This window comes from Myodes glareolus, chromosome 13 (genome assembly GCF_982192425.1).
Source record: "Myodes glareolus chromosome 13, mMyoGla1.1, whole genome shotgun sequence".
NCBI classification, from domain to species: domain Eukaryota; kingdom Metazoa; phylum Chordata; class Mammalia; order Rodentia; family Cricetidae; genus Myodes; species Myodes glareolus.
Window position 1 is genome coordinate 14813069 of NC_142038.1, and position 25804 is coordinate 14838872.

At 39.9% G+C, this 25804-nt stretch overlaps 1 protein-coding gene across 2 annotated transcripts in view; it reads left to right on the forward strand.

The window, feature by feature from the left end:
• The window catches only part of Smad4 (SMAD family member 4), a 52780-nt gene extending 31001 nt beyond the window's left edge, over window positions 1-21779 (forward strand). For both annotated transcript variants that reach the window (XM_085676441.2, XM_085676442.2), the window contains 5 exons: window positions 1277-1327; window positions 9343-9526; window positions 10335-10503; window positions 14567-14705; window positions 16044-21779. In XM_085676441.2, the coding sequence (XP_085532567.1) occupies window positions 1277-1327; window positions 9343-9526; window positions 10335-10503; window positions 14567-14705; window positions 16044-16255 (755 nt within the window). In that variant the 3' untranslated portion in view covers window positions 16256-21779. The remainder of the gene's footprint in view (window positions 1-1276; window positions 1328-9342; window positions 9527-10334; window positions 10504-14566; window positions 14706-16043) is intronic.
• The last annotated feature ends 4025 nt before the right edge of the window (window positions 21780-25804 follow it).

The window sequence follows — 25804 nt, forward strand, 5'->3', positions numbered from 1 at the left end:
ATTTTCTTAAAAAATGGTTTTGCATCTTTTATTCATCTTACAATTTAATTTCATTAAACTATTAGTGTTTTTACTTTTTCAGTATTTGTAAAGAGTTCCTTTAAATGGTTCTCACACATTTGTTTTGCACTGATGTTCGCTGAGTACATTCATTTGTCTGTGCTGATGGTTCATCAACACCACATCGATTTCATTCGTTTGTTCGCTTTATATGTGGTTTAGGTCTTGTGTGTTCTTGCCCGCAGTCAACTGGAGCCTTGAGTACTCACCATAGAATCAATGCAGTAGATACTGTAGATCATAGGTGTTGAGTAATGTTCCAAATAGTTGTGATTAGGAGGGGACACTACAAACAGTCCAGTTTCAGGCAGAATAGGAACATTGTTAATTTGATTTTAAAATCTGAGTATAGGGATGAAGGGAAAATAATCAGGGATATGTATCTTTCATAAATATAAAATCCCCTTTCCTCATTTTATGATCAATAGTACCAAAGACACTAGAAAAGTACAAAAGGCATAAATAATAAAACTACTTAAAATCTTATGTAACCTAGACACAGTCACTTCTAGTATTACTTCCTTCCAGTCATATAAATGGGTGTGTGTGTTGCGTGTGTGATATGTATTTTTGGGGGAGGGTCATGCTATATGCATATTGTTATGTGTTAGTTACATTACTGTCTTTCCAAGTGTTCAGAGAATCTGATTTCTAATAGACCGGTGCATAGGGTATTGGGTTTGCTCTATGATCGCTGGTCACTTATTTAAACTTATTAAGCCTCAAGGGCTGTAATTTCATTTGCTTGAAACAATATTGTAAGAAGTGAATTTAGTAATTCTGTAAGGGTTTTAGCACAATGTATTAACTAATAAATTTTCAGTTATAATAGCTATTGATCCATCACATAAATGTCCCTAATTTAATAGATAAAAGCATTTATTTTTAGAATAGATTAGCAATTTAAATCATTATACATTGCATTATAAATTATACTAATATGTTACATGAATTGAATAATTAATTTATAGCCTGCATTGAGTATTGCATGTATGACTATAAATTGTTAAATAGCATGTGTCAGATAGCACTTAAAAGTTAGTTTATTAGTATCACAAAAAAATTTAGGAAATAAGCTTTTAAATTCTTGAACATGGCATAAATTTGATCTAAACCAGTCTTAAGACTTATAATACTTATATTTAAAGTTTTTTTAAGTTTTGGCATTGGAAAACTTTTAATAAGTAAAATGGGATTTTTATTATATTTTCTTTAGGGCCAGTTCACAATGAGCTTGCATTCCAGCCTCCCATTTCCAATCATCCTGGTAAGTATATTTCAGTATTGATTCCCTGTATGTAGATTTTTATTATGATAATTGGTACATGAATGCCAGTGATTATTTTATGGGTAACTGACCTCATAGTGTAATATTTGTTATGACTTAATCAGAAATTTAAGAGTAGCTGATAGTCACACACAGACTATATTTAATTCATTTTTAACTGTCTGAAAGAAAAGTAAAAACTTTTTGAAATCAAATCAGATACTAAGTACAGAATTGCCAGGTTTTAGCATTGCAGCAGAATGAAACTAAGCTTAAGTAGAATAGTATCAGAGCTATCGCTTAAAAAAACAGGGAACAGGCTAGTGAGATGGCTTAGTGGGTGAAGTGGCTTGCTGCCAAGTTTGATGAGACCATTTGATCTCTTGGACCATGTTGCAAAGATGAGCGGCAAACGGGCTGTGTACAGCCCAGTTATGGCCGCCTGGCTAATCCCCGAAATAATTACACAGAAACTGTATTCTTTTAAACACTGCCTGGCCCATTATATCTTATATCTATAGCCTCTTCTTGGCTAATTCTCACATCTTGATTAACCCATTTCTAATAATCTGTCTAGCACCACAAGGTGGTGGCTTACTGGGAAAGATTCAGCATGTCTGACCTGGCGGCTGACTCCATGGCATCTGCCTGACTCTGCTTCTTTCTCCCAGCATCCTGTTCTGTCTACTCTGCCTAGCTAAGCTGCTGTCCTACTGAAAGCCAAGGCAGTTTCTTTATTAACCAGTGAAAGTAGCACATAGACAGATGACCCTCCTACATCAGGACCGTGTGGTAGGAGAGACTGACTTCCATGAGTTGTTCTCTGACCTCCACATATATGTTATGTCGTGTGTGTGTGTGTGTGTGTGTGAGAGAGAGAGAGAGAGAGAGAGAGCGCTAAATTTAATTAAAAGGTCAGAGAAGAATCTTAAATAGATGTTAAAACCAAAAATAATTGTAAATAACTGTTTTATAAGAAAGATGCAGATCAGCTGGGTAGTGGTGGTGCACACCTTTAATCCTAGCACTTGGGAGGCAGAGGCAGGCAGATCTCTGTATGTTTGAGACCAACCTGGTCTACAGAGTGAGTGCCAGGACAGGTTCCAAAGCTACACAGAGAAACTGTGTCTTGGAAAACAAACCAACAACAAAAAAAGAAAGATGCAGATCCTAACTGAAATTTAGAAAATACTGTGTTAAATTATAGAAGCAGGAAAACAGAAACCCCCTGAAAACTTGAGATGTCAAAGCACCTCTGTAACACAAACAATAGGAGCAAGAGCTTTCTCTAATTCTGATTTTATAGCTGATTGTTTTCACTTCAGCTACACTCACAGTTACATTCAGATCTAGGGATACTCAAGTCCTTTATATAAGACTATGTAGTATTTATTCTCATGATTTACATATGCCTTTTTGTATATTATTTGCAAATTTGGCATCATTTTACATAAGAGACTGAATGTCTACAGATTTTTGTGTCTGATGGCTCTTCTGGAACCGCCCTTTTTGGACATAGGACAACTGTTTTCAATAAAGTCTTAAAAAAATAGCTACAGTCATCCTTAACTATAGTTAAAGGATAGCTTATAGAGTTGTGTAAGTGGGTTTTCGTTACTTATGTCGATTGCAGATTTTTTTCCTACCTGCCTAAAAGTAATTGGGTAGATGATCTGTGTGCATACAGCTTTTCTCATACTTTATAATTAGAGAGTAACATTAATTCCTAGGTCAAGAGACAGAATGACTTTATTGACACCATTGTACAGCACCAGTCTTAAGATGTTCATTAATGTATATGTAATTCTTAATGAGCATTTTGCTGTAATACATTTCATATTTGGACACATTGTATCAAGATCTTAATTTATGTTTGGAAATGCAAGAATGAGAACTTCTGCTGACTCTGAGGCAGCTTTCTTGAGAGTCAGTACTTGTTTTAAAGTAGAGATGGTCTGCAGGAATAAGGATGGTCTGGTTCTGAAGAAAAAGAGGTGGTGATGCTTCACACCTTTATCCCAGTACTGAAGAGGCAGAGGCAGGTGGATCTCTGAGTTTGAAAAGGCCAGCCTGGGTCCACTGAGTGAGCTCCAGGACAGCCAGGGCTACACAGAGAAATCCTGTCTTGTGGGAAAAAGAGGAAAGGAAGAAAGATGAATAGATGGACTTATTATTGAATGGAATGTACAGTGAGAATAGATATGGCAGTCAGCTATCATCTAGACTAAATTTAGGTTCAGCAATTGCCTTTGACCTCTTGATAAATTTGCTTCATTCTTCTTACAGTAGAATGGATGATGAGACTGAATTACCCCTCATGTTTAGAGAGTAGTATTGATTACATGAGGATGCATCTGTAGCAGCCTGTATTGACATTGATACCTATCTTTCAATAGAATACAGAAGTGTCTTAATGGTGAATGCATCCTAAAAGGGTTTTTGTGGGTTTTTTGTTATTGTTGGTGGTGGTGGTTTGTTTTGGGTTTTTTGTTTTGTTTTGATTTTTGTCCAGTTGGTTGTAGGAGGAAAAGGTTAATTCTGCATTTTTACTTTTAGTGGTTAGAACTCAGGTCTTGCTTGATGATTGATATGGGAGGACCCAGCTCACTGTGGGCAGTGCCACCCCTAGGTTGGTGGCCGTGGGTGCTATAAGAGGAGCAGGCCAGTTGACAGTGTTCCTCTCTAAGCTCTGCTTCAGTTCCCGACTTAAGTTCTTCCTTGACTTCCCTTAGTGATGGATTATGACTTGACACTTGTAAGATAAAATACATCCTTTTTTCCCCCAGTTTGTTTTTGGTTGTGTGTTTTCATAGCAATAGAAACTCCAAGAGAAAGGTAAACAAAGATGTTACTTATCAAGAGGCAAGAAACATTTGAGACCATGCTAGAGTCATGCATCTCACTCTCCTTTCCTAAATATAGTTTAAGCATACCAATGTCTGTGCCCCATACCTAGTGCTGGCCATACTGAATTACAGTAGCCAGCTTACACATCTGCTTTCCTAATTAAACAGATAGAAAAGAAATCACTTAGATATTCTTCTCCCTCTAGCTCTGGCTGTCCAGAAATTTACTATTTAGACCAGGCTAGCCTCAAACTCTAGAAATTCACCTGCCTCTGATTATGGAGCATTGGGATTAAAAGTGTGCGCCACCACCCGACCTAAATAGTCTTAAAGAGGTCAGTCACTCTGTTCCTCACAGAGTTACTCTTATTTTTTTTTTCTTGAAGCTAAGATTCTTCTGTCATACTATTATTTTTCTTTAACGTCTTTAGGCTGTGTTCAAATACAAATGGATTTGAACTTTACCAACTTCAGGAGTATTTTCATACACTCATAATAGATTTATAGGGCATCACATTCAGATCTAAGTGATGGAAGGAATCATTCAGTGAATCCGTTAGGTGTCCATCAGATTTGTATTACCTTATTTTATTTCAGAAATTAAAGACAGTACTTTGGAGAGACACATTTTCCATTACAACTGAACAATATTTGTAAGACCCGTGCTTTACAATCCATTCCCCCTTTGCAAGCTCAGTTTTTACATTGTGAAGACAAAACCAAACCTACAGATCAGGTAATTAAGATATTCTTTTAAAACTTGTTTTTCTGTCTAATGTGATAGCAGCCTGTGGACTTCATGGGGTTGGCTTTACTAACTTACAAGCAGAAACCCTTCAGATACCAGATCTGTGCCCAGTCTTGGTACCTCTCAGCTGGGCTGGCTTTACAGAAGCACTCTTCCAGCTTTTTGTGCTAGTCCTGAGAAGCTCCAGAGGTGTCATTTATGTGGTTGGTTCTTGAGGTAAAATAGCAAAGACTTGCAGAAAGGCTAAAGGGATATTTTCTATTAGCTTTCCATATTTTTTAAATAAAACCTTTTCTCTGACTGTTGAGAATGAAGAAGTGTTTTATGCAGTACATAGCCCAACACCGTTAGATTTTTCTCCCATGTAGATCATGTTTGACCTGTGTCTTCACAAATAGACTCCTTTCCTCCCACCCTAGCTGGTCTGTGGGATAGCCCAATACAATTTCCTCTTCGCTCTTAGCCGTTTATAACTTCTATCAACTATCAGCAGGTCAGTGAGAGTCTCCTGCGTAAGAGCTACTGTGTGATGTCTGGGTTATTAAATGGGTAGGGACTTACTGGTAGGGAAGTAATGAAAGGTTTAGTGCTTTGGCAGATATTTCAATTGGTAATAATAAAAGTTCATTTTTCTTGAACATGGAAGCGGAAAGAAACCCTTTATTTCTTTTTAAGTTGACTTGCCTATAATGTAGCTTTAGCCTTCAGTAGTAACTGGGAAATACATTGTACTTGGAAATATCACCCCCAGCATTATATTCATTTGTAACAAAGTTTTCATTACCTACTCAAAGATCTTGTAAGGGCTACTAGTTTTTATTACTGTCAGAAAATTGGGTAATTTAAAAATTGCTTCAGTTTTAGCTTCAGTCAGTAACTGCTGCTTGTTTGCTGATTATTACTGTTCATGATATATGATATCTTCATTAAAGGGTTTTACTTACGGGCGCTGGAGAGATGGTTCCACATTGCCATCTGCTTTGACTTCCAGCACCCATGTAGCAGCTCTCAGCCATCTGTAACTGCAGTGCTAGGGGGTCTGTCACACTCTTCTGGCTTCTTTGTGCTCTGCACATGTGATAAACATACATACATGCAGACAAACATACTCACAAAATGCAAATAAATAAATCTTTTTTTTTTTTAAAAAAAAAAGATTTTTACTATAGAAAATAACTTCACAGGCAGACGGTGGTGGCACATACCTTCAATTCCAGTTCTAAGGAGGCAAGGCAGACAGATCTCTGAGAAACTCTGTCTGGAAAAGTCAAAAGAAAATCCACAAATATTTCAAAACTGGTGTTTAAGCAATCATTTAGGTATAATTTTATGTTCTAAACAAACGTATTTAAAGAATTATATTTGCAGTGAATTTATTGGATTGATGTTTCAAAGTTTTTAAACATTTTTGAGTTATCTACTCTTTTCTCTTTTTTTAAGACCCAGTGTCTCTGTATAGTCTATGTTGGCCTGGAACTCACTATGTTCCAGGCTGGCCTCATTCACATTCTTTCTATATTAGCTCCCTGAATGTTGGTGTCATAGGCATGTATTTGTGTTCCTTACTAACTCCTCGTTGGAAAGTACTCTTTCCAGGGCTGGAAAGATGGCTCGGTGGTTAAGAGCATTGCCTGCTCTTCCAAGGGTCTTGAGTTCAGTTCCCAGCAACCACATGGTGGCTCACAACCATCTGTAGTGACATCTGGTGCCCTCTTCTGGCCTGCAGACATGCACACAGACAGAATATTGTATACATAATAAGTAAATATTTAAAAAAAAAAAAGAAAGTAGTCTTTCGCTTGACAGGTTTTTGCCCAATAATTAGGTACTTTTATATATTAGCTACTTCTCTTACTGCTATGGCAAAATACCCCCCCCCCAAAAAAAAAGCAGCTTAAAGGAGAAAGGGTTTATTCTGACTGACAGGTGAGACCAGCTCACCATTGCTGAGAAGTGGGTGACTAATCTCTTTATTAACTGCTGCTGCTGCCACTTGTCTGTAGGTTCAAGCTCACATTGTTGTTGCAGTTGCATGTTTTCATATTTTCTTGCTCTGCTTTTTGTGCTTCCTGTAGACCTGGATGAGAGCTGTGAGCAGTAACTATGATGCAGATTACATGTTCTGTTTGGAAACTTCGTCCACCCAGCACATTAGCCCATTACTTTTAAGCTTGGTCTCACTAAACTTTACAGAACACAAGCATAATCCAGGCAGCGTCTAGACAAGCTATAATATGGAATGGCCTGTACCCACTTTTGGAAAGAGTGCCTGGCCTCCATTGTCTCATTTCTCTTGGCATTCTGCTTGCCCAGACTCACACCAGCATGACCCCTTACGCTCTGTTTACAGTGTTCTAGTGCTTTTCTAGGTCAGAGTTCCAAACTTCCGCAGTCCTGTTAGTTCCAGAGGCTTAAGAACCACACAGTTAAATGTAACACAGCAGTGACCCTGTTTCTTGGTTCTGTGTTTCTGTTTTACTTGTTGCTATGCGAGAATATGTGTGACATAAGAAGGGAAGGTTTAATTTCAGCTCAGGGGTACAATTCGTCACATTTGGGATGTTATTGTGTAGCAGAAGGGTTAGGAGTGGTTGCATTGCATCTGCAGTCAGGAACCACAGTAGCTGTGCTCTGCTTTCTTCTTATTTGTTCAGCCCAAAGTGGCCTTGGGTCTTCATATTATATATGGTTAGCCCAGTTTAGACTGTCATAGACAGTCTCAGAGCTTTGTCTCTCGGGTGATTGTAGATCCTGTTTACAGTTAGTGCTAACCATCATAGTCCTGTATAGTGTTGTTGTTTTTTTTTCTTTCTTCAGTTTCTTTGATTTTAATTAAAATTTTCTTTTTTCATTTGGGTTTTTGAGACATTTTTTCTAGATAGCCCCAACTGTCCTGGAACTCACTATGTAGGTCAGGCTGGCCTTGAACTTCTAGATTCACCTGCCTTCACCTCCTGAGTGCTGGGATTAAAGGTGTGTGTCCACCACTCCTGGCTCAATTAAAATTTTCTTTGGAGAATTTCATTTATGAGTACTCTTATTTACATCATTTCTTTTTAAAGTTTTAAGTGTTAGTACTTCATTTTTTCTGATGGAACTTGAAGTCTGGGCTGGTTTTTGTTGTTCTAAGTATTGTTTCAGAGTGCAGAAAAGTTTTGATTCAGATTATACGTAACACATTGTAATGTAGATAAGTCTGCAGACAAAACTCTTACTTCCTAATCTCTCAGAAGTTCTTCCTCTGGGGCCAGTACAGGACTTTCATTCAGGTCTTGAGTTTTCAGACAGAATGTCCTTCAACTTTGTAGACTGACATGTTCCTTCCAGTTACCTTCTTTTCCATAGCATTCCTCCTCCACCCCATCCTCCACTCCTCTCTTCCTTCTCCCCTTATTCTAATTACCTTTGCAGTTTTGCTCATGACCTGGGTTCCATGTTCATTTGTTTGCTCATTTGCCCACTTGAGGAACCTCTGTGAGGAACCTCTGTTAATGGTTTTGTTTGCTGCTTTGCATACAGTGCCAAAAAAATTCCCTAGATGTTCGCATATATCTGTTAAATAAATTGTGAAAGAAAAACTAAGCAGATTACATTTATACAAACTTTCTTTAATAATGCAAACAAAATCAGAAATAGTTCGCTGTATTTGCAATCCAAACCAAGTATTGTTTCTTCTCCTCGCCCTGCCCCTGCTCGTCATTTAAAATAATTGTTTTAAATGAATATATTGTACTAGTTCACTAAAATGACTTCTAAAAATGGGATATGTATACATTGGGCAAATGACCTTTGACTTTTACGAATCTGTGTAAAACAGCTATGCAAAGTTCTTAAGTATGAGCAGGAGTATGTTGACAGATTTAGGTGCTTTCTCCTCATTAGGGGTCTATAAAAACATACCATAGACTATGTCTTAGGATTAATGTACTTTCCTTTTTTTAAAATTTTTTTTGATTAATGTACTTTTCAAAAACAAAAGTTCAGACAACAGAACAGATATGCAATCAAATGAACTATCGTGATAGAACAGTTTGTTTCAGAGTATGCTTGTTTGCCTCTCTCTCTCTTTTTCTTTCTTTCAATCTGTAGACCAAACTTGTCTTGAGCTCACAGAGATCTGCCTCCTGAGTGCTGGGATTAAAGGCGTGTGTCATTACAGCCCAGCTAGATCTGATTTCTTGTGTTCTTTAATTTTAGTTGATTTGGTCCTTGGGGTGTCAATGTGTAAGTACTAGCTGCAAATAAAATATTAAATCACTATTTTTCAAGTGTATTACATTATTTTAATCCAGTTCTTTTATGTGCTTCTCTAACTCTTTCCTTCATCTTTGTCTAGGTTTGTTTTGTGGATGAAAGTACCTTCCTCCCCTCTAATTTCTTTGCAGAATGGATGAATGTTCTTTTTCATTTATTTTCTATAGCTCCTGAGTATTGGTGTTCCATTGCTTACTTTGAGATGGATGTTCAGGTAGGAGAGACATTTAAGGTCCCTTCAAGCTGCCCTATTGTTACTGTGGATGGATACGTGGATCCTTCTGGAGGAGACCGTTTTTGCTTGGGTCAGCTCTCCAATGTCCACAGGACAGAAGCTATTGAGAGAGCAAGGTATGTTTAAAGAGTAAGAATAATTAAATAGTGCATTATCTTTTCTTCAAGATTATTATTTTTCTACGTATATGAGTCTTAAATATAATGGAATAAAGGTCATTTTAAATATTCAGAACTTGTAAGCATTCCACTTTAATTGTAGGTGTTTACTAAATTTAAAGTTATAAATAACAGCAAGTTTTTTTATATTTTTATTATTTTTGTCTGTGCTATCCCATTCAGTAACCATTAGCCACATGTGGCCTTTGAAAACTTAAAATATGGTTCATGTGACTGAATAGCTGGATTTTAAGTGTATTTTAAATAGCTGTGTGTTGTGGCTGTTGATTTGGGCAGTGTAGCATATAAGCCTCAGTTTCCTTATAAGAATAGAGACTATATGAGGCTGGAGTGATGGCTCAGCCATTAAAAGCATTTGTTATTCTTCCAGAGGACTGGAGTTCAGTTCCCAGCACCCCCTAATTGCTTGTAACTAGCTCTAAGGGATTTGATGATGACTTCTGAGTTTCATGGGCACCTTTCTCTAACACACACACACACACACATCTTTTTAAAAGGTAAAGAATTTACCTTATTTAGTTGTGAGGGTTAAATGAAATTTGTGTTAAGTGCTTCTGATACAGTAAGTATTGTATCTGTTTATATAGAGATTAATATATATTTGTTATATACAAAAAGGAAATACCAAAGATGCCTACAGTGGCAGTCTTTTGTGTATTGTATTATATTTTTTATTCTTGCTATGTACCTAAACTAAAACTTACTGTACCTAAGATGAAATGTAATTGTGTCTTTCCTCCCTAAGGTTACACATAGGCAAAGGTGTGCAGTTGGAATGTAAAGGTGAAGGTGATGTTTGGGTCAGGTGCCTTAGTGACCATGCAGTCTTTGTGCAGAGTTACTACCTGGACAGAGAGGCTGGACGAGCACCTGGCGACGCTGTTCATAAGATCTACCCAAGTGCATATATAAAGGTCAGTTACATGTATATTTGAATATTTTAGACTTAAAAACCTCTTTGTTGCTTGAAGCCTGGAAATGGAGATGTGAGGAGTGGAAACCTGTTTTGGTTAGAGGTAGTGAGAGTCTTGTCATGGGAACATTCAACAGAAGGATGCAGGAGGATTATGAGCTCAAAGCCATTCTTGGCTGTATACATTGTGAATTTTGGATCAGCCTTGGCTGCATTATGATATCCTGTCTCAACAAACAAAAGCACCGCTATAACAAAATAGGCGTGTGTTTTGAGTATAAAACACATTTTCTGGAGATCTGTTTCTCATTGCTTTTAAACATAAAAGTGTCTTCAGCTCTGTGAAGTCGTTTATTGTGACACATAGATCCTTGAAAATAGTAATGAAGCCTCCGACTCCAGAGTTTGAGTTTAGCAGGTGTTTATGGATTTATGGAAGACAATTCTAAGTTAGCAGTCTTTCAAGGGATGGAATCTTTTCTTTCACTGCTGGGCACCTGCGCTAGTACTTTGTCCTGAGCTTTTCCCCCAGACCTTCATAAACTGCAAATTAAGATGCCAAGAAGCTGGAGATAACTTTTACTGATGATTACATATTCAACACGTTTCCATTTTATTTTTAACATACACTCTTTGTGAAAGACAAAAATAGGTGCAATAACTATAAATATGTTTTCAATGTCAGAGTTTTCAGTCCCCTGAGCACTTCCTTATCAGCTGTCATACATGGTAGGACTGAGTGTAAATCTCACCACTTCCTTCTGGAAATGCTTCATAGTGCAGACCGCTGTATCATTTCAGTTGCTGTTTAGTCAAAGAATGCCTGGGGGGTGTGTGTGGGGGGGTGGTGTGTGTGTGTGGGGGTGGTGTGGGGGGGTGTAGGTAGAGACAGTGTTTCACTGCGTAGCGCTGCCTGAGGGGTGTGTGGGGGGGGTTAGTGACGTTTGGTGCATCATATTTATCCTCTGAATCATGTCATCATTTTTCATTTTTGTGGTTTCTTGACATATATGCCACTTGTATACTATGCATTCAGTTGTGTATTTGATATTTTACAACATAGTTGTACTGTCCTCATATGTGAAGATTATTTGGTTGATTTTAATGATTTGTGGTGGGCAGGAAGGAGTGTTAAACATTTTTTTAATCCTATGTTTAGATAATAAGATTACGTATGGGCTAGGCATGGTGCTAAACACCTTTAGTCCAGCACTTGGGTGGCAGAGACAGGAAGAGCTCTGAATTCCAGGCCAGCCTAAATAGTGAGTTCCAGGCTAGCCAGGAATAGATAGTGAGCCCTCCCTCAAATACACCTCCCAAAAGGGTTACATATATTATACCTGATTAGTGATTGTTTTTTTAAGTGATTGTATATAGGTGATATAAAACTATGAAATTCCTATAAGGTATGAGGATTAAACCTAGATAACTTTAGCAAAACGTCAAAGGCTTGATTTATAAAAACAGTTGGTAATTTGTGCTTCATTAAAACTAGTTTATAGGGTAGGGATTAGGGAAATGGCCCAGTTGGCAAAGTACTTTCTCCACAGGCTTTAGAACCTCAGATCAGATCCCCAGTACCTGTGTAGAAGCCAGGTGTGGCAGTGTGGGCCTGTAACCCTAACATTGTGAGGGCAGGTAGGTCAATAGCTCCAGGCTCAGTGAGAGACACTGTTTCAAAAAATAAGGTAGAGATCTTGGCGTGGTGGCGCACAACTTTAATCTCAGCACTCGGGAGGCAGAGGCAGGCAAATCTCTGTGAGTTTGAGGCCAGCCTGGTCTTTAAAAGCGAGTCCCAGGGCAGCTAAGGCTACACATAGAACCCTGCCTTGAAAAACCAAAACAAAAGACACTTTGTGCAGAGCTGTTGAGATGGGAAAGGGTTCGACCATATGCTGTACTGTGCTAGACAATACCTTCTAAAGGTCAGACCCAGTAGAAAAGTTGAGTGTCTAAGAAAACTGTTGGGAGCTGCAGAGAGTAGCTTTTCTGTTCTAGGCATTGAGGAATTCTGATCCTTAGGACTTTGTCAAGTTCATCTTTGAAAGTCTTTCAGGACTTTGTAGTTGACCCGTCTTCCTATTCGTAGCCTCTCTAAGAGAAGGATGCTCTCGGTTTGTTTTCAGATGTGCCAGTTAAGAAATGTTTTGTATCTTGTTTTTTAGAAAATGGGTATCAAGTTAAGGAATAAGCAAATAGGATTATGGTTTGTTATTTGAAGAGATTGTATTATTGTTGTATGTCTTTATGGTTAGTGTTTAAATACCATGATTAAGACATTGTAAGTGTTGGAAAATTTACCAAACCTATTATTACTGAGTAGAAAATTATGTACACTTTGATTTTCCTTGTTTTCAGTGATAGGGTAGCATGTACTTGAGTTATCTGCATTCCAAATTTAAAGAATTAGTTATGTTTTAAATAGGAGTCAAGGGGCTGGAGAGGTGGCTCAGAGGTAAAGAGCACTGGCTGTTCTTCCAGAGGTCCCGAGTTCAATTCCCAGCAACCACATGGTGGCTCACAACCATCTGTAATAAGATCTGGTGTCCTCCTCTGTACATGCAGGAAGAACCCTGTATACATAATTTTTAAAAATCTTTAAAAAAAATAGGAGTCAAGTTACACAGTTCAGAAGCTAAAGTGATCCAGTACACAGCCTTGTTTCTGCCTCTCCTGCCTTCTCTCTCACAGCCTAGTGCTCTTTCTGTGGACTCTTCCACAGCTTACTAAAATGGCAAGAGAATTATTTGGGGAAGTAAAATTTAAAATGTAGATGTTTTTCTCAGGTAATGAGGTGATTTGTTATCCATAAATTGTTGATTATTGAAATCACATTCCAGTCCTTCCTTACACAAAAAAGGAGATAAAATGCCATTGGCCCTTCTTCATTATGTCAGTCTTCTCTTCTTGATGAGAAATGACTTACCGAGTCTTTCTTAATTCCTCTCGAAAGGAATATGACTACTGGGAAGGCTTAAAGCAAAACAGTAACATCTGTTAACAGCAAACTGTATAGTTACCCTATGAAAGTATGTGGACTTAATATTCCTATTTTATGGTTAGGCTCTGAGGAGGTTAAGTACTTAGCACATGTAACTCATTGGTGGTCAAAACTGACTCTTTAAAAGTTGTAAACATTTTTAAACATGAAAATAGAAGCCATTTCCATGAATTTCCATAAAGCCATCACTTAACTAAAATAGTTATGTTCTTATAATTGTTTGGTTTACCTTTTAGTTTTGTTACTATGTTCTGGGTTCTAAAGTATACTTCTTTTAAAGATGTGGGTGTGAAGCCTGGAGAGAGGACTACGTGGTTAAGAGTACTTGTTGATTTTCCAGAGGGCCAGGCTGGGTTCTGAGCACCCACATGATGTGTCTCCCAACTACGTGTAACTCTAGCTCCAGGGGATCAGATACCCTTTTGTAGCTGTCTTGGGCATCTGCATACACCTAGACAGACACGTACAGAAACATACACACACTAAAGTAAATCTTCTAAATATAACAACTAAACTATATCTGTTTTCCTATATAGTGACAATGCAGCTGGGCAGAAAGGCAAAGCTATCCTCTCTAGCCTAAAGAAAACTGAATGTTTGGCTCTGGAAGTAGGAAATGGGCAATTTCCTACTTGTTCATTTGATACAGAAAGCTAGGGACAGCTGGCCCACACAGGTCCTTCTAGACAGTGAAATGTACCTCTCGCTGATCTCTGAAACTGTACAGTCTGCATAAAAACATTTAAAACTTCTTTTGAAAAATCATTTTGTGTGTCCGGGTGCTTTGTCTTCATGTATGTCTTTGTACCACGTGATTGTCTGTAACCCTTAGAGGGCATCCTATTCCTGGGCCTGAAGACACACAGCTGTGAGCTGTCGTGTAGGTGCTGACTGTCAGACCTGAGTACTTTGGAAAAGCCCTGAAATTGAAAAACTTCATAATTAACTCATTTCTTATGAGAGGCAATGGAACTCTGAGTTGTTGGTCTATTACATGTTGGCTTTTGAAGAATGTAATCTTGGGTGGTGTACTTATCTTAAACTTAGACTTTGTTTTATAAAGGTCTTCGATTTGCGGCAGTGTCACCGGCAGATGCAGCAGCAGGCGGCCACTGCACAAGCTGCAGCTGCTGCCCAGGCGGCCGCTGTGGCAGGGAACATCCCTGGTCCCGGGTCCGTAGGTGGAATAGCTCCAGCAATCAGTACGTACATTTTTCTGTCCAAAGTGTAATAGTGGCTTTTAATCTTGATTTATTCACTTGATCAATTGTTTAAATAACAATAGAAGTTAAGATTTTTTTACTGGGTTATAATATTGGAATTTGTAAAACTCTTCCTTCTGTAGTAGCTTCACTTTGCTGGGCTAGGATCCTGTTGGCATTAGGTGATGCAGGGGTTGTCATACTTGGGTCTTTCCTCTTTGGGTGCTGTTGATTATAGTTGTTGCCTCCCCAGCCAGGGGGTTAAATCACTGAGAACTTGACTTTGTGTTGGGAACAGCTACCGCAGGTTCAGAACTGGACACCTCCATTTAGGAACAGTATTCTGAACACAGAGCTAAGAGAGGGTGGCATTTTATAACTTGTAGAGTTTTTAATTTTAGGGTAAAATTGAACTGTGCCAGGTTTCACACTGATGGGGAATTTTTTACTGCAGAGTTAAACTCCTGACACTAGACTTTTATGATGGAAACACGTGGCAGCCATCTTTCACGTCTGAAGGCATAACTAGTGGTTCATTCAGCCCCTGTTGTTAACTTCTTCAGTGTGGTAAGCACATCACACTGGCTAAGGAAACTGCAGTGCCCTGCTGGAGTTGCCCAGCTCCTTACAGACTCCTCCAATTAGGCTCATGGTAATATTGATAAATGTGGACTGACTACATGACTGTATGTTCTGACTGGAAAATTAGATACAGTCTGTTGTGACATATGTTCAGGAGTTTACAATTTAGGTATATACAAAATACAGTCACTAATTCAATTAAAAAAGATTAGGGAGCTAAACATTTGCTAGTTTTAATGTTATAGACAGACATGTTCTGTGTCCTTAAGAATTCAGACTAGTATTGAATTTCTTAATTTTATCTATCTCCCCCCTCATATATTATCTCAAAACTGAGAGACAAACACAAGACACCTGAGGGTCTCAGTGGGACCAGGTACATGACTGGTTATCAGTCACGGCTTATTCTAGTGTGGCCGTTTAGATACTGAGGTTCTTAGGACCATGGCATGCTCTGACTTTTACAAAAGAAGTCAATTCTTCCTCCTGTATTCCAACTTCTAAAGAGGAAAAAGGAATGAAATGTTGGTGAATTGTGGGAAATTATTTGGTCTCTGGTAGTTAAAATACATATGTGGAATGTAAACTGTCTTAACCAAATTTTCAGTCCCGTTGATAAGGTTTAGACCCGCAGTTACTTTTGACACTTTGACAGAGAAGTTGTGTGCTGAGGAAAACACATAAAGAAGACAGAGTGTGGGGAGGACGGAAAGAGATGACCCTGCTCCCTGACACCTTCCACACTTCTTCTGTTAGGTCTGTCCGCTGCTGCCGGCATCGGGGTAGATGACCTCCGTCGCTTGTGCATACTCAGGATGAGCTTTGTGAAAGGCTGGGGCCCAGATTATCCGAGACAGAGCATCAAGGAAACACCGTGCTGGATTGAGATTCACCTCCACCGCGCTCTCCAGCTCCTTGATGAAGTGCTCCACACCATGCCCATTGCAGACCCACAGCCTTTAGACTGAGAGCGCTCACCATGGACGCCCTAGCCATTTTCAGGATGGTGGACTATGAAATATAATCCTGTTTATAATCTGAAGATCTATTGCATTTTTGTTCTGCTCTGTCTTTTCATAAAGGGTTGAAGATGTGTTTGCTGCCTTGCTCTTAGCAGACAGAAACTGAATTAAAACTTTTTTTCTATTTTAAAACTTTTCAGGCATGGCTCAGAGCTTGAAGATCAGGAAGACCCAATTCTTACTAAATCTTCTCTGGTTGTTAATGTATGAAGGAGTCACTCCAGTGCTGGGAACTCAGCCCTTGACGTGTGCGAGAGCTGCTCATGCTCAGGACACTGGTGTGTTCCTCTGTGGAGCAGTTCTCAAATAGCTCACCTGTTACTTAGTGAGCAGGTTATTGTTGGACACGCCATGTTCAGGTGCCACGTGGGCGAGTCAGTTTTACTGAAAGCAACTTCACTCTGTTCTAAAAACCTTTATCAACCTTTTATCCAGAATGTTTTTTGCAAGTTAAACAGTGAAGGTGAATTAAATTCATACTGTCTTGCAGACTTCAGGGTTTTTCCCCCCCAAGACAAAACACTAATCTGTGTGCATAGTGACAGTTCTTTACAATTACCAGTCAAAGAAATGCCATTCAGATTTTTTTAGCCCTAATGGATGACCATTATCAAGATGTATACTTTTGCCCTGTTAAACAGTAGATGAATTCTTCTATATTTCTAGGCATATGGTTGGTTATAAAAAAAAGCCTAGGGGGAATTTCTTTGCCCTTAATTCACAGTCGGTTTTGTATTTATAAAAACACTAAAAACAGTGTTGCTCTGCCTGATGCTTCACTGTTCTGCAAGGTGGCAGTCCTTCAACTAAAATAATGGCTATTTTGGAAACTGCTAAATTCTCTGTTAAATGCTGTGCAGAATAATGGAAACATTGCGGTTCGTAATAGGTAGTTTGGGTATTTTTGTACTTGATTTGATGTGTGACTTTTTTTCATATACTGTTTAAATCATGTATGTTTTGACATTGTTTAAAATTCAGTTTTTGTATCTTGGGGCAAGACTGCAAACTTTTTTATACCTTTTGGTTATTCTAAGCCCTTTGTTTGACATCATCGATCAGTCGGCAGTGACTTTGTATAGAGACTGAACTAGAAAAGCTGCAGATGCGTTGACTGTACCACAGACACATGTATACTTTTTACCTAGTTAGTAGCGTAAATAAAACTGAGTCTCAATATACAAAGTTGAATTCTAGGTTTTGTTTTTAAAATGCTTTCCTTTTGCACTTTTGAGTCCAATCTCAGTGGCAAGACACCTTCTACTAAATGACAGGCAGCAGCCAGTTGGATTGTACAGCTCTGGTTTCCCTCACACTCTACCAGGACTTTCCCATGTACATTATGTATCATGTGTAGAGTTGGTTATTTTCTGAATTTTTATTTTACTGTAGCGAAACTAGACCTGGGGTTAATAGTGTGAATAAAATCAGGATCACCATCGAGATGCTTTTAGGCCTTGCTCTGAGAGTTCCCTAGGAATTTTGCGGTGCGGCAGGCATCTGAGCTCTGGAAACACTTGCACAGCGTTTTCTTTGTGCTGTGGTGAGCAGGTCCCTGTGCCTGCTTCAGAAGGGCCAGAGACCCCGACTGCTGCCGTGACGAAGTGAAAATCTCACCCTACCTTACACACCTTGTTTTTTAAGAAACTTCTTTACTAGTTCATTTCTAAGAACTTATAAATACTTTTGTTACAGACCTAATTATTATCTGTATAAGTTTAAGGTAATTTTTTAAAAAGTTGTACTGGCAGAATTATAAAATGCTACCTTGTCTAGAAATGTTTGTCTTTAGATCCCTTTTACTATGACTGGGGAATAGGAGTGAGAGGGGAGAGTTTTAGTGTAACAGACTTTCAAGAGTCCAGGTCATCCCACTAGAACATTGTCCATGCCGTGGGACACCTTGATGCTTCCTTTTCTACTTTACAGATATGTTTAATCATCTTCATAAAGTATGTGGGAAATAATTTGCTAAGAAGTATCTCTTCAGAGCCAAGCCACCTGTCTTGGTTTTTTTACTAAGAGCCATAGAATTTTCTCCTAGTTTTTGATGATCCTTGTAATGTGGCCATCCTCTGCTTTTATAAACTGTTTCTTTTTGTTCCTTGGAAGTTGCCATCTTTGATGAATAAGACTTTAAAAAACTTCCCCAAGCTTCAAAATTTTGTGTCCATTTTAGGATAAAACAGTTTCTGTAGTTTTCAGAGTCTGATTACAATGTGGGTGTGGTTCTGGGTGTTGGTCTCTGATTCATAGCTCAAGAGTCTCCTAAGATTCAATTTCACTGGAAACTGAGTGAGAGATGTAGTAGGCCTACCTGGTTTGAAACCCATTCTACTTTTGTCTTGTGCCTTTTCTGTGCATAGTTAAAGGGAATCCTTAATGGTATTGCCTTTATTTGCTTGGAAATAGATTCTTTTGTGGGGTAGAGTCGACTCTACTTAACTGTTCTGCTTTACTGCCCCTGCTGAACAAAGACGATGATACACCACTGCCATGTACTTACTTTTCCCCAAACACCATGTTTTTGTATTGTCCTAACCCACAGTTCCTATAAACAGTACAGGTTCACAGACAGGATGAGCCGCCATACACATGATTAACTATGCTGTATTTCAAAGTTAAAAATCCAGTTTTATAGGGAGTGGTGTGGTTTGTGTTAGCAACTTTAAAGGCAAAGTAAACTCAGAGGTTTTACAGATTGGAGAAGGGAATCTTCCGGAAATACTTGTGAAGTATCTGTGGAAGTGAAGTATATTTGCCCCTTGGCTGCTACGAGTTGGCTAATTGCCACTCGTTAGGGTTTTTTGTTTTTATTGTTGTTTTGTTTGTTTTTAATTTCCATTTGTTGTTCCATCCAGTTGAGGCCTCTTGGAAGGAGCAGTTTTATTTGGACTTGGCCAGAGTTCCTTTTGGTAGTTTCTGTAGGTTGTGTCTTCTTTGCTGTCATTTTACTTAATGATGGAGAGTGGTGTAGAGGGGAGCTGGGGTGAGCTGGATTACTTCAGTGAGCGTGAGCCCTGTCACAGAACAGCTCATAGGTGGGGCCTGGTGGAGACAAACTCATCTCGCTGCACAGCGATCTGTAAACAGCCCCTGAAATCCTCCTCCTGCTCAAGCCTTCCCAGTTTTCCCTTCTGGTAACCAAGCAGTTTCTTCTCTTGTGATACATTAAGAAGTGTGTAAACAGCCAGTGGCCTTATCCATAGCAGCGTCCTTGGCAGAGCCTCTGACCTACACCTTCGGTACAGCGAGATTGTTTATCTGGTGTTACTGAAGAGTGAAGGTTTTCATCATCTTGCCTTATTAAAGAGTAAAACCTTTTAAAAATTAGCCATTTGTTGGTGGGAGCTATTTAACAAATCAGGATGTACTGGGTGTAGCGTTTCTTCTCTTTCTCTGCTGTCTCTGGGCTCTGGGCCTCTGAGGTAGACAGCACGATGTAGCCTTTTCTGAACGGATGTTTTCATTTTGAATTCTCTTCATCTTCCTTTTTGACAGCTACTACTTGGGTGGCTGGCAGTCTGCCTCCCTAGTGTTCTCACTGTGTTCTAATTCATCAGTCCTAACTGCTTAGCTGAGGGAACCAGTTGAGGGAAATTAGTAGTGTTCACCCAGGACACTTTCCTTTTGGCCTTGAAAAGGACTTTGGTACATTGCAGTTTGGCATTGATTCGATTGCTTCCAGTGGTCTCTGATTCTTGATGAGTTTTATATGGTCGATACAGAGAGAATTAAGTCATACTCATAGCCCCGTAGCCTCCTTTTCCCCCAGTGTTTGGAAAGATTTAGTTTCCACATAATTCACTCCTAAGAACTGTACTGTTTGCTAGAGACATCATCAGACCGCACACACCCTCTTCCGAAAGCATCCTTGCTTGTTTTGTGTCCTCCTAACCCCACTCTAGCCGCCTTCCTCTGTAGATACTTCTGACCTTTAGGTGCCTTTATGAGAATTGAGGGTCTGATATCATGCCCCAAGGAGTAGCTAATGTAATGACTGATGTTTTCAGGGATTTTCGCATCAAACTTAAAATGAATGAAGCTTTTTATTCCTTTTTTAATATGGGAAGAACTGAGAAGAATTTTGATGAAGACAATCATTTCTCTGTGTTCACACAGTTTGTTTAAGATGTTTTCTCAGTTGGTCCAGAGTTCATGTTCCTGTTCAACCAAACACATGTGGCTCTGGACTCAGACAGTAGCACTTATGGTTCACGATTTAGTGTGTCCTTGGCAAGTCGCTTCCCTTCCTGTGAAATGAGGCCAGGACTGCTCTGCAGCTCTGGCTTTTAAGTGACCTTGCCTGCCTTGCAGTGATTTGCATTGCTCTGTCCCTTTGTTCTGCTGTCTGAGGGGGTTCTTGCTTATTTCTTTGTTACTCAGTGAGACAGGCTTGATCTTTCATTATTTGGTCTTCTGTGGACAGGTAGTTACATATGTCCTTATGACTTACTTTAACCAAAGGCCTAGCACCACCTTAGGGGCTGCAGTGAGTCCACCACGAAAACATCAACAGCTGGGGTGGGGGAGCCTCCATTTCCTTTTCCCGTAGTCTGTGTTCACAGCCTGTCTAAAGGCTCTTCTGAGTCATGGCGTTCTGACACAAGTTGGTATGTGTGACACTGTCTTCCTGAGTGCTAGCAATTCTTCACCTAAAATGGATTGAAATCCTGTTAATGCCTGGTGATATCAGAGGTCCTTTCTTTGGGTCTTTAGTTGCTTAACTCTTCTACGCTCAAAACAGGAAGTTCTCCAGAATTGTATCAATATTTTAATTGATGCTATGAAAACCAGTATCAGTGAATGCGTATTCACTTCAGTTTTGCCTCTTTTCTATCCATTTTGATTAGACAACTTTTGGCTGGATCATTCTTTCCAGAGAGTTCTCTTCCAACCTGCTTGGATGAGTATAATAACTGAATTTGTTATTTTTAAAGGCCTGGGAACCTTTCTAGGGGGTGGGCTAGGGGTGGGGGGTTGGGGAGTCCTGGTAGAGGCCCGCTCTGCGGTAGCTGGTGAAGAAGGGAGGAAACCAGCTGCTCTTGCTAAGGCTGCTTGTCATTGGTAGAAGGACTCACGGGCTCGGATTGGTTAAAAGGCTGACTATGGAGTTGCAAACTTCCTCCAAACGGAGGGTTTTTTGTTCAGTGCATCGGACATGTGACTTCCGAGAAAAGCATGACTGCCTGTCGTGATGAGAACTGGCTATAGAGTCCAGTGTGCAGTGCTGCAGAGTCCAGTGTGGGAGACGCGGCGGAGGTGCCGGGGACAGACGTGGTCTCCCAGCTCTGTCTCCCGCTCAGGGCTACTCAGAGCTTGTGCTCCTAGGGAAGCCCTCAGACTCAGTTACTTCCTTTCTATATACTTTTGCCTGGTTGAAGTCTGTGGCTAAAAATAAAATAGTTGAAACTTTCTTGAGAACTCTGTAACAAAGTATGTTTTTGATTAAAAGAGAAAGCCAACTAAATCATATGTGCTCTTTCTTTTTCTTAAGCTCAGGGATGCCTTGGATCTGGAAAGAGTTCCTGATTAAATATCTTCATACCTGAGATGGACCTTTTCTTTCTTTGTGATTTTGAGGTGGGAAATAATGACATTCCAGAGACAGGCCTGGAATAGCAGCCCTCAGTCTTGTCTCCTCTGGGGAGCGGTGCATGCTGGGAGGGAGGGCACGAGGCATGGAGTGGGGGCAGAAGGGCTGAGGGAAGCTGTTATACTCTTGGTTTCCAGCTCTCAGAGGAAAGAAGGCTGTATGGAACAGGTAACTGTTTCTACAGTAATGGCTAGTATGACCACATCAGCTTTGAGAGATGCACAACAGGCTAAGAGACTTGTTCGTTCTTGTTTACTAACCTGAACTTTGCGATATTCTAGGCAGGAAGTAGATTGGCAGTCAGTCTTACTGAGGAAAAGAAATTGCTTTGTGGAACACATTTTGGGAGAAGGGAAAATTCTATATTTTTTTCTGCCTTCGCTCTTTTTTTTTCTTTTGAGATGAGATCTCACTGCATAATTTTGGCTGACTTTTGAACTTACCAGCCTTCTATGTCAGCCTCTTGTATAACAGAATTACAGGCATACGCAGCATCTCACAAGGGGGTTGGAGGCAGTCCATTAAGGAGACAGAAATCCTAGACAGCGGGCACCAAAAAGTTGACCTGCAAAATACGTGAAGCAAAAGGTGCTGACAGACTTCAGCAACCCTTTCATTAAAGACCCCAGAGAACAGCAGCATTTGCAGCTAACAGGGTCTGATTGACGTTTGTAGGCCAAGTCACTCCTGTCCTAGCTTTCTGCTGCTGTGAAAATGGCTGAAGAGGAAGAGGTTTATTTCACCTCACAGCTCCTAGTCCGTTAGGAACAGAAGCAGAGGCCGTGGAGGACACTTCCTGGCTTGCTCCCCATGGCTTCGTCTTAGCTCCAGGGATGAGCTCCATGGCTTCGTCTTAGCTCTCAGCCATTAAATCAAGACAGTGCTCTATATACTGGCCTACAGGGCAGTCTGCTGGCGTCATTTTTCCCAGCTATGGTTCCCTCTTCCCTGACTCCAGGAAAGTATCCATGCAACAACAACAACAATGCACACTTTTCTGGGAATGGAGAAAATTTAAGTCATGGCTGTAGTTGGGTAAAAGGGCTAATTTCTAGTGATTTAGTAGAAGTACTTAGAAAAAAAGTTGGCTGCAAAAGTAAGTAGGAGTTTTTGAATATTCATAACAGAAGTAAAGGCTGATGTAATACTGTTGCCAGTGACACTGTTTGGTCATTACATGCTGTTTGCATGACTGAGAAGTCACACCGAACCTCTTTGCATGTACAATTACCGTGCCAAGCTTTTGGGTTTTTATTCTTTCTGCTGTTTGCTTTTTGTTTTGTTTTGTTTTGTTTTGTTTTTTTTCTATTTTTGAGAGAAGGTTCTACTATGTGGCCTAAAGTGTCCTGTGTTCCACTATATAGACCAGGTTGGAGCATCCTTCTTGTATCTGTCTCCAGTGCCAGGGTTACAGACAGGTGCCACCATGCTCATCTTCAGAAAGATACATTTGAAAATTCTTCAAGGCTAGCCAGCATCAACTTGATACCAGAACCAGTAAGGATAACAAAATTAAAATGATTTTTATGATGAACATGAGTTTTCAGTAACATTCTTAAATTTGAATTGAAGAGCACATGACGGACTTTGGGGCAAGCTTAGTCCAGTGCTTGCTGTGCAAGGGTGAAGACCTGACCTCAGCTTCCAGAACCTTCATGGAAAAGCTTGGCATGGTAGTGCATGTTATCATCCAGGGCTGGGAGTTAGACACAGGTAGACTCCTGGGACTCACTGGCCAGCCAGCCACACTATTTGGCAAACTCTGGGTCAGAAGTCTGAGACCCTGCCTCAAGGTGTATTATACCAAAGGCACCTGAGATAGTAGACCTGTGTTCGTATCCTACATGTGCATTTACGCATGTATGCGCAGACTCTCTTACATGTATGTGCAGCCCCCACTTTCTCTCTTTCTCTCTCTCTCTCTCTCTCTCTCTCTCTCTCTCTCTCTCTCTCTCTCTCTCTCTCTCTCTCTCTCACACACACACACACACACACACACACTTAACCAATTTCACCAATACCCTAAAAGGATACCTGGTTGACTCAAAACTAACGTTGGGGCAGAAACCACATGGCAGTCAATAAAGAAAAGTCCACTGACAAAACTCAGCATTCCTTGATGACAAAAGTAGGGATGAGGACGGAGAAATGGCTGAGCATTTATGAGTTCTTCCTGGTTTTGTAGAGGACATGGGTCTGGGTCCCAGCATCCACATGTTGGTTCACAATCATCTCTAACTCTAGTTCTAGAGAATTTGATGCCCTCTTCTGAACTTCATAGAGGCTAGGCACGCACACAGTGTACATACATGCAGGCAAACCACTCATCCACACAAAATTTAAAAAGTCTTGAAGAAACTAGATGAAGGAGCTCAGCATAAACAAATGCTCTATACATGATAGTTTTGTAGCCAGCCCTACACCAAGTAGGAAACCACAGCGTTTCCCTAGAATCCAGAACAACATATTTTGTTGTTTCTTTGTTTGATTGGTTGATTTAACACCAGTTCTGTAAATAGCCCTGGCTGTCCTGAAACTCAATATGTAACAGAGGCTAGCTTCAAACTCAGATCCTTCTGCCTCTGCTTTCTGATGGGTTTAAAGGTGTGTGCCACTTCACCCAGAAAGATACTCTCATACAATATAGTGCTTAAAGTTTTAGAGCATGAAAATGTCAGGGGACGAACAGGGAAGGAAGAAACCAAATTATGCTTGTTTGCAGATGACACGGTTCTGTTTGTAACACAGCTAGCCATTACAAACGCCTGTAAAGTAGTAGGATCCAAAATCAAGAGAAAAAAATAGTAGCTTTTTCAATGGTAGTGAATTCATTGAAAGGATCTTGGGGTAGGAGGTTGGTAATATCTACAATAGCTTCAAAAACTGAGTTATTTCCCAAATAACTGAGAAATAAACCTAACCAGAAAGGTAAAAGACATCTACAACAGAACTTCATCACTCCGAAGGAAAAAAAAAGAAGATACTAAAAGTCTCTTATGCTTGTGGATAAGAAGACTAAATATGAAAATGGCAAGTACCACTTCAGGTGTGAGAGTGGTACTTATGTCTTGGCAATAACCAAACCAACAGCTGTCTAATTGGACTTAAGACTTCCTTAAGAAGAGGCAAACATGCCTGGTACTGTGAACGCAGCCAAATGCCTGCAGCTCCTGAAGTCAAGAATATCAGTATTAATTCCTAAGCCAGTGTAGTCCTAACTGTAGTGTGAGTAGCTACACCACAGTCAGCTGTAGCTCTCACTGGTGTCAAAGAAGCCTCTTTTCAGAAGACCATTACAGAAAGCCTCAACTGGTCAAAATTCTGACGGGTACGCAACCTCAATCAATACATCTAGAGCACAACACCTGAGACTCAGCGAGCATGGAGGAAGGGAGCAGAAAGATGTTCAGAGCCAGAAAGGAAGTCTGCTGCAGCAATTGCTTTCCAAATATGCAGGATTTTTTCTAGAAATGTCAGGAAAACCCCTCCCATGAAATCTCAACAATATGGATGTTAAAACAAGATGAGAACAATGTCAACACTAGTTGATAATAGGCTATTAACTGCTGAGGAAGGGAATATTAGTCTTTCCCAGGATGAGCCCCCAATTGGTTATCCAGTACTAAGTGGTCAGCCTTAAAAATATACACATAAGTAATATTAAACAGGTTTAGCAGATTCTTGTAACAGAGTTACAAGAAACTATCCTAGCCAGTCGGTGGTGGTGCGCGTCTTTAATCCCAGCACTCGGGAGGCAGAGGCAGGCGGATCTCTGTGAGTTCAAGACCAGCCTGGTCTACAAAAACTAGTCCAGGACAGCTAGGGCTGATACACAGAGAAACCCTGTCTCAACCCCCCCCAAAAAGAAACAATCCTAAAATTCATATAGAAGCACAAAA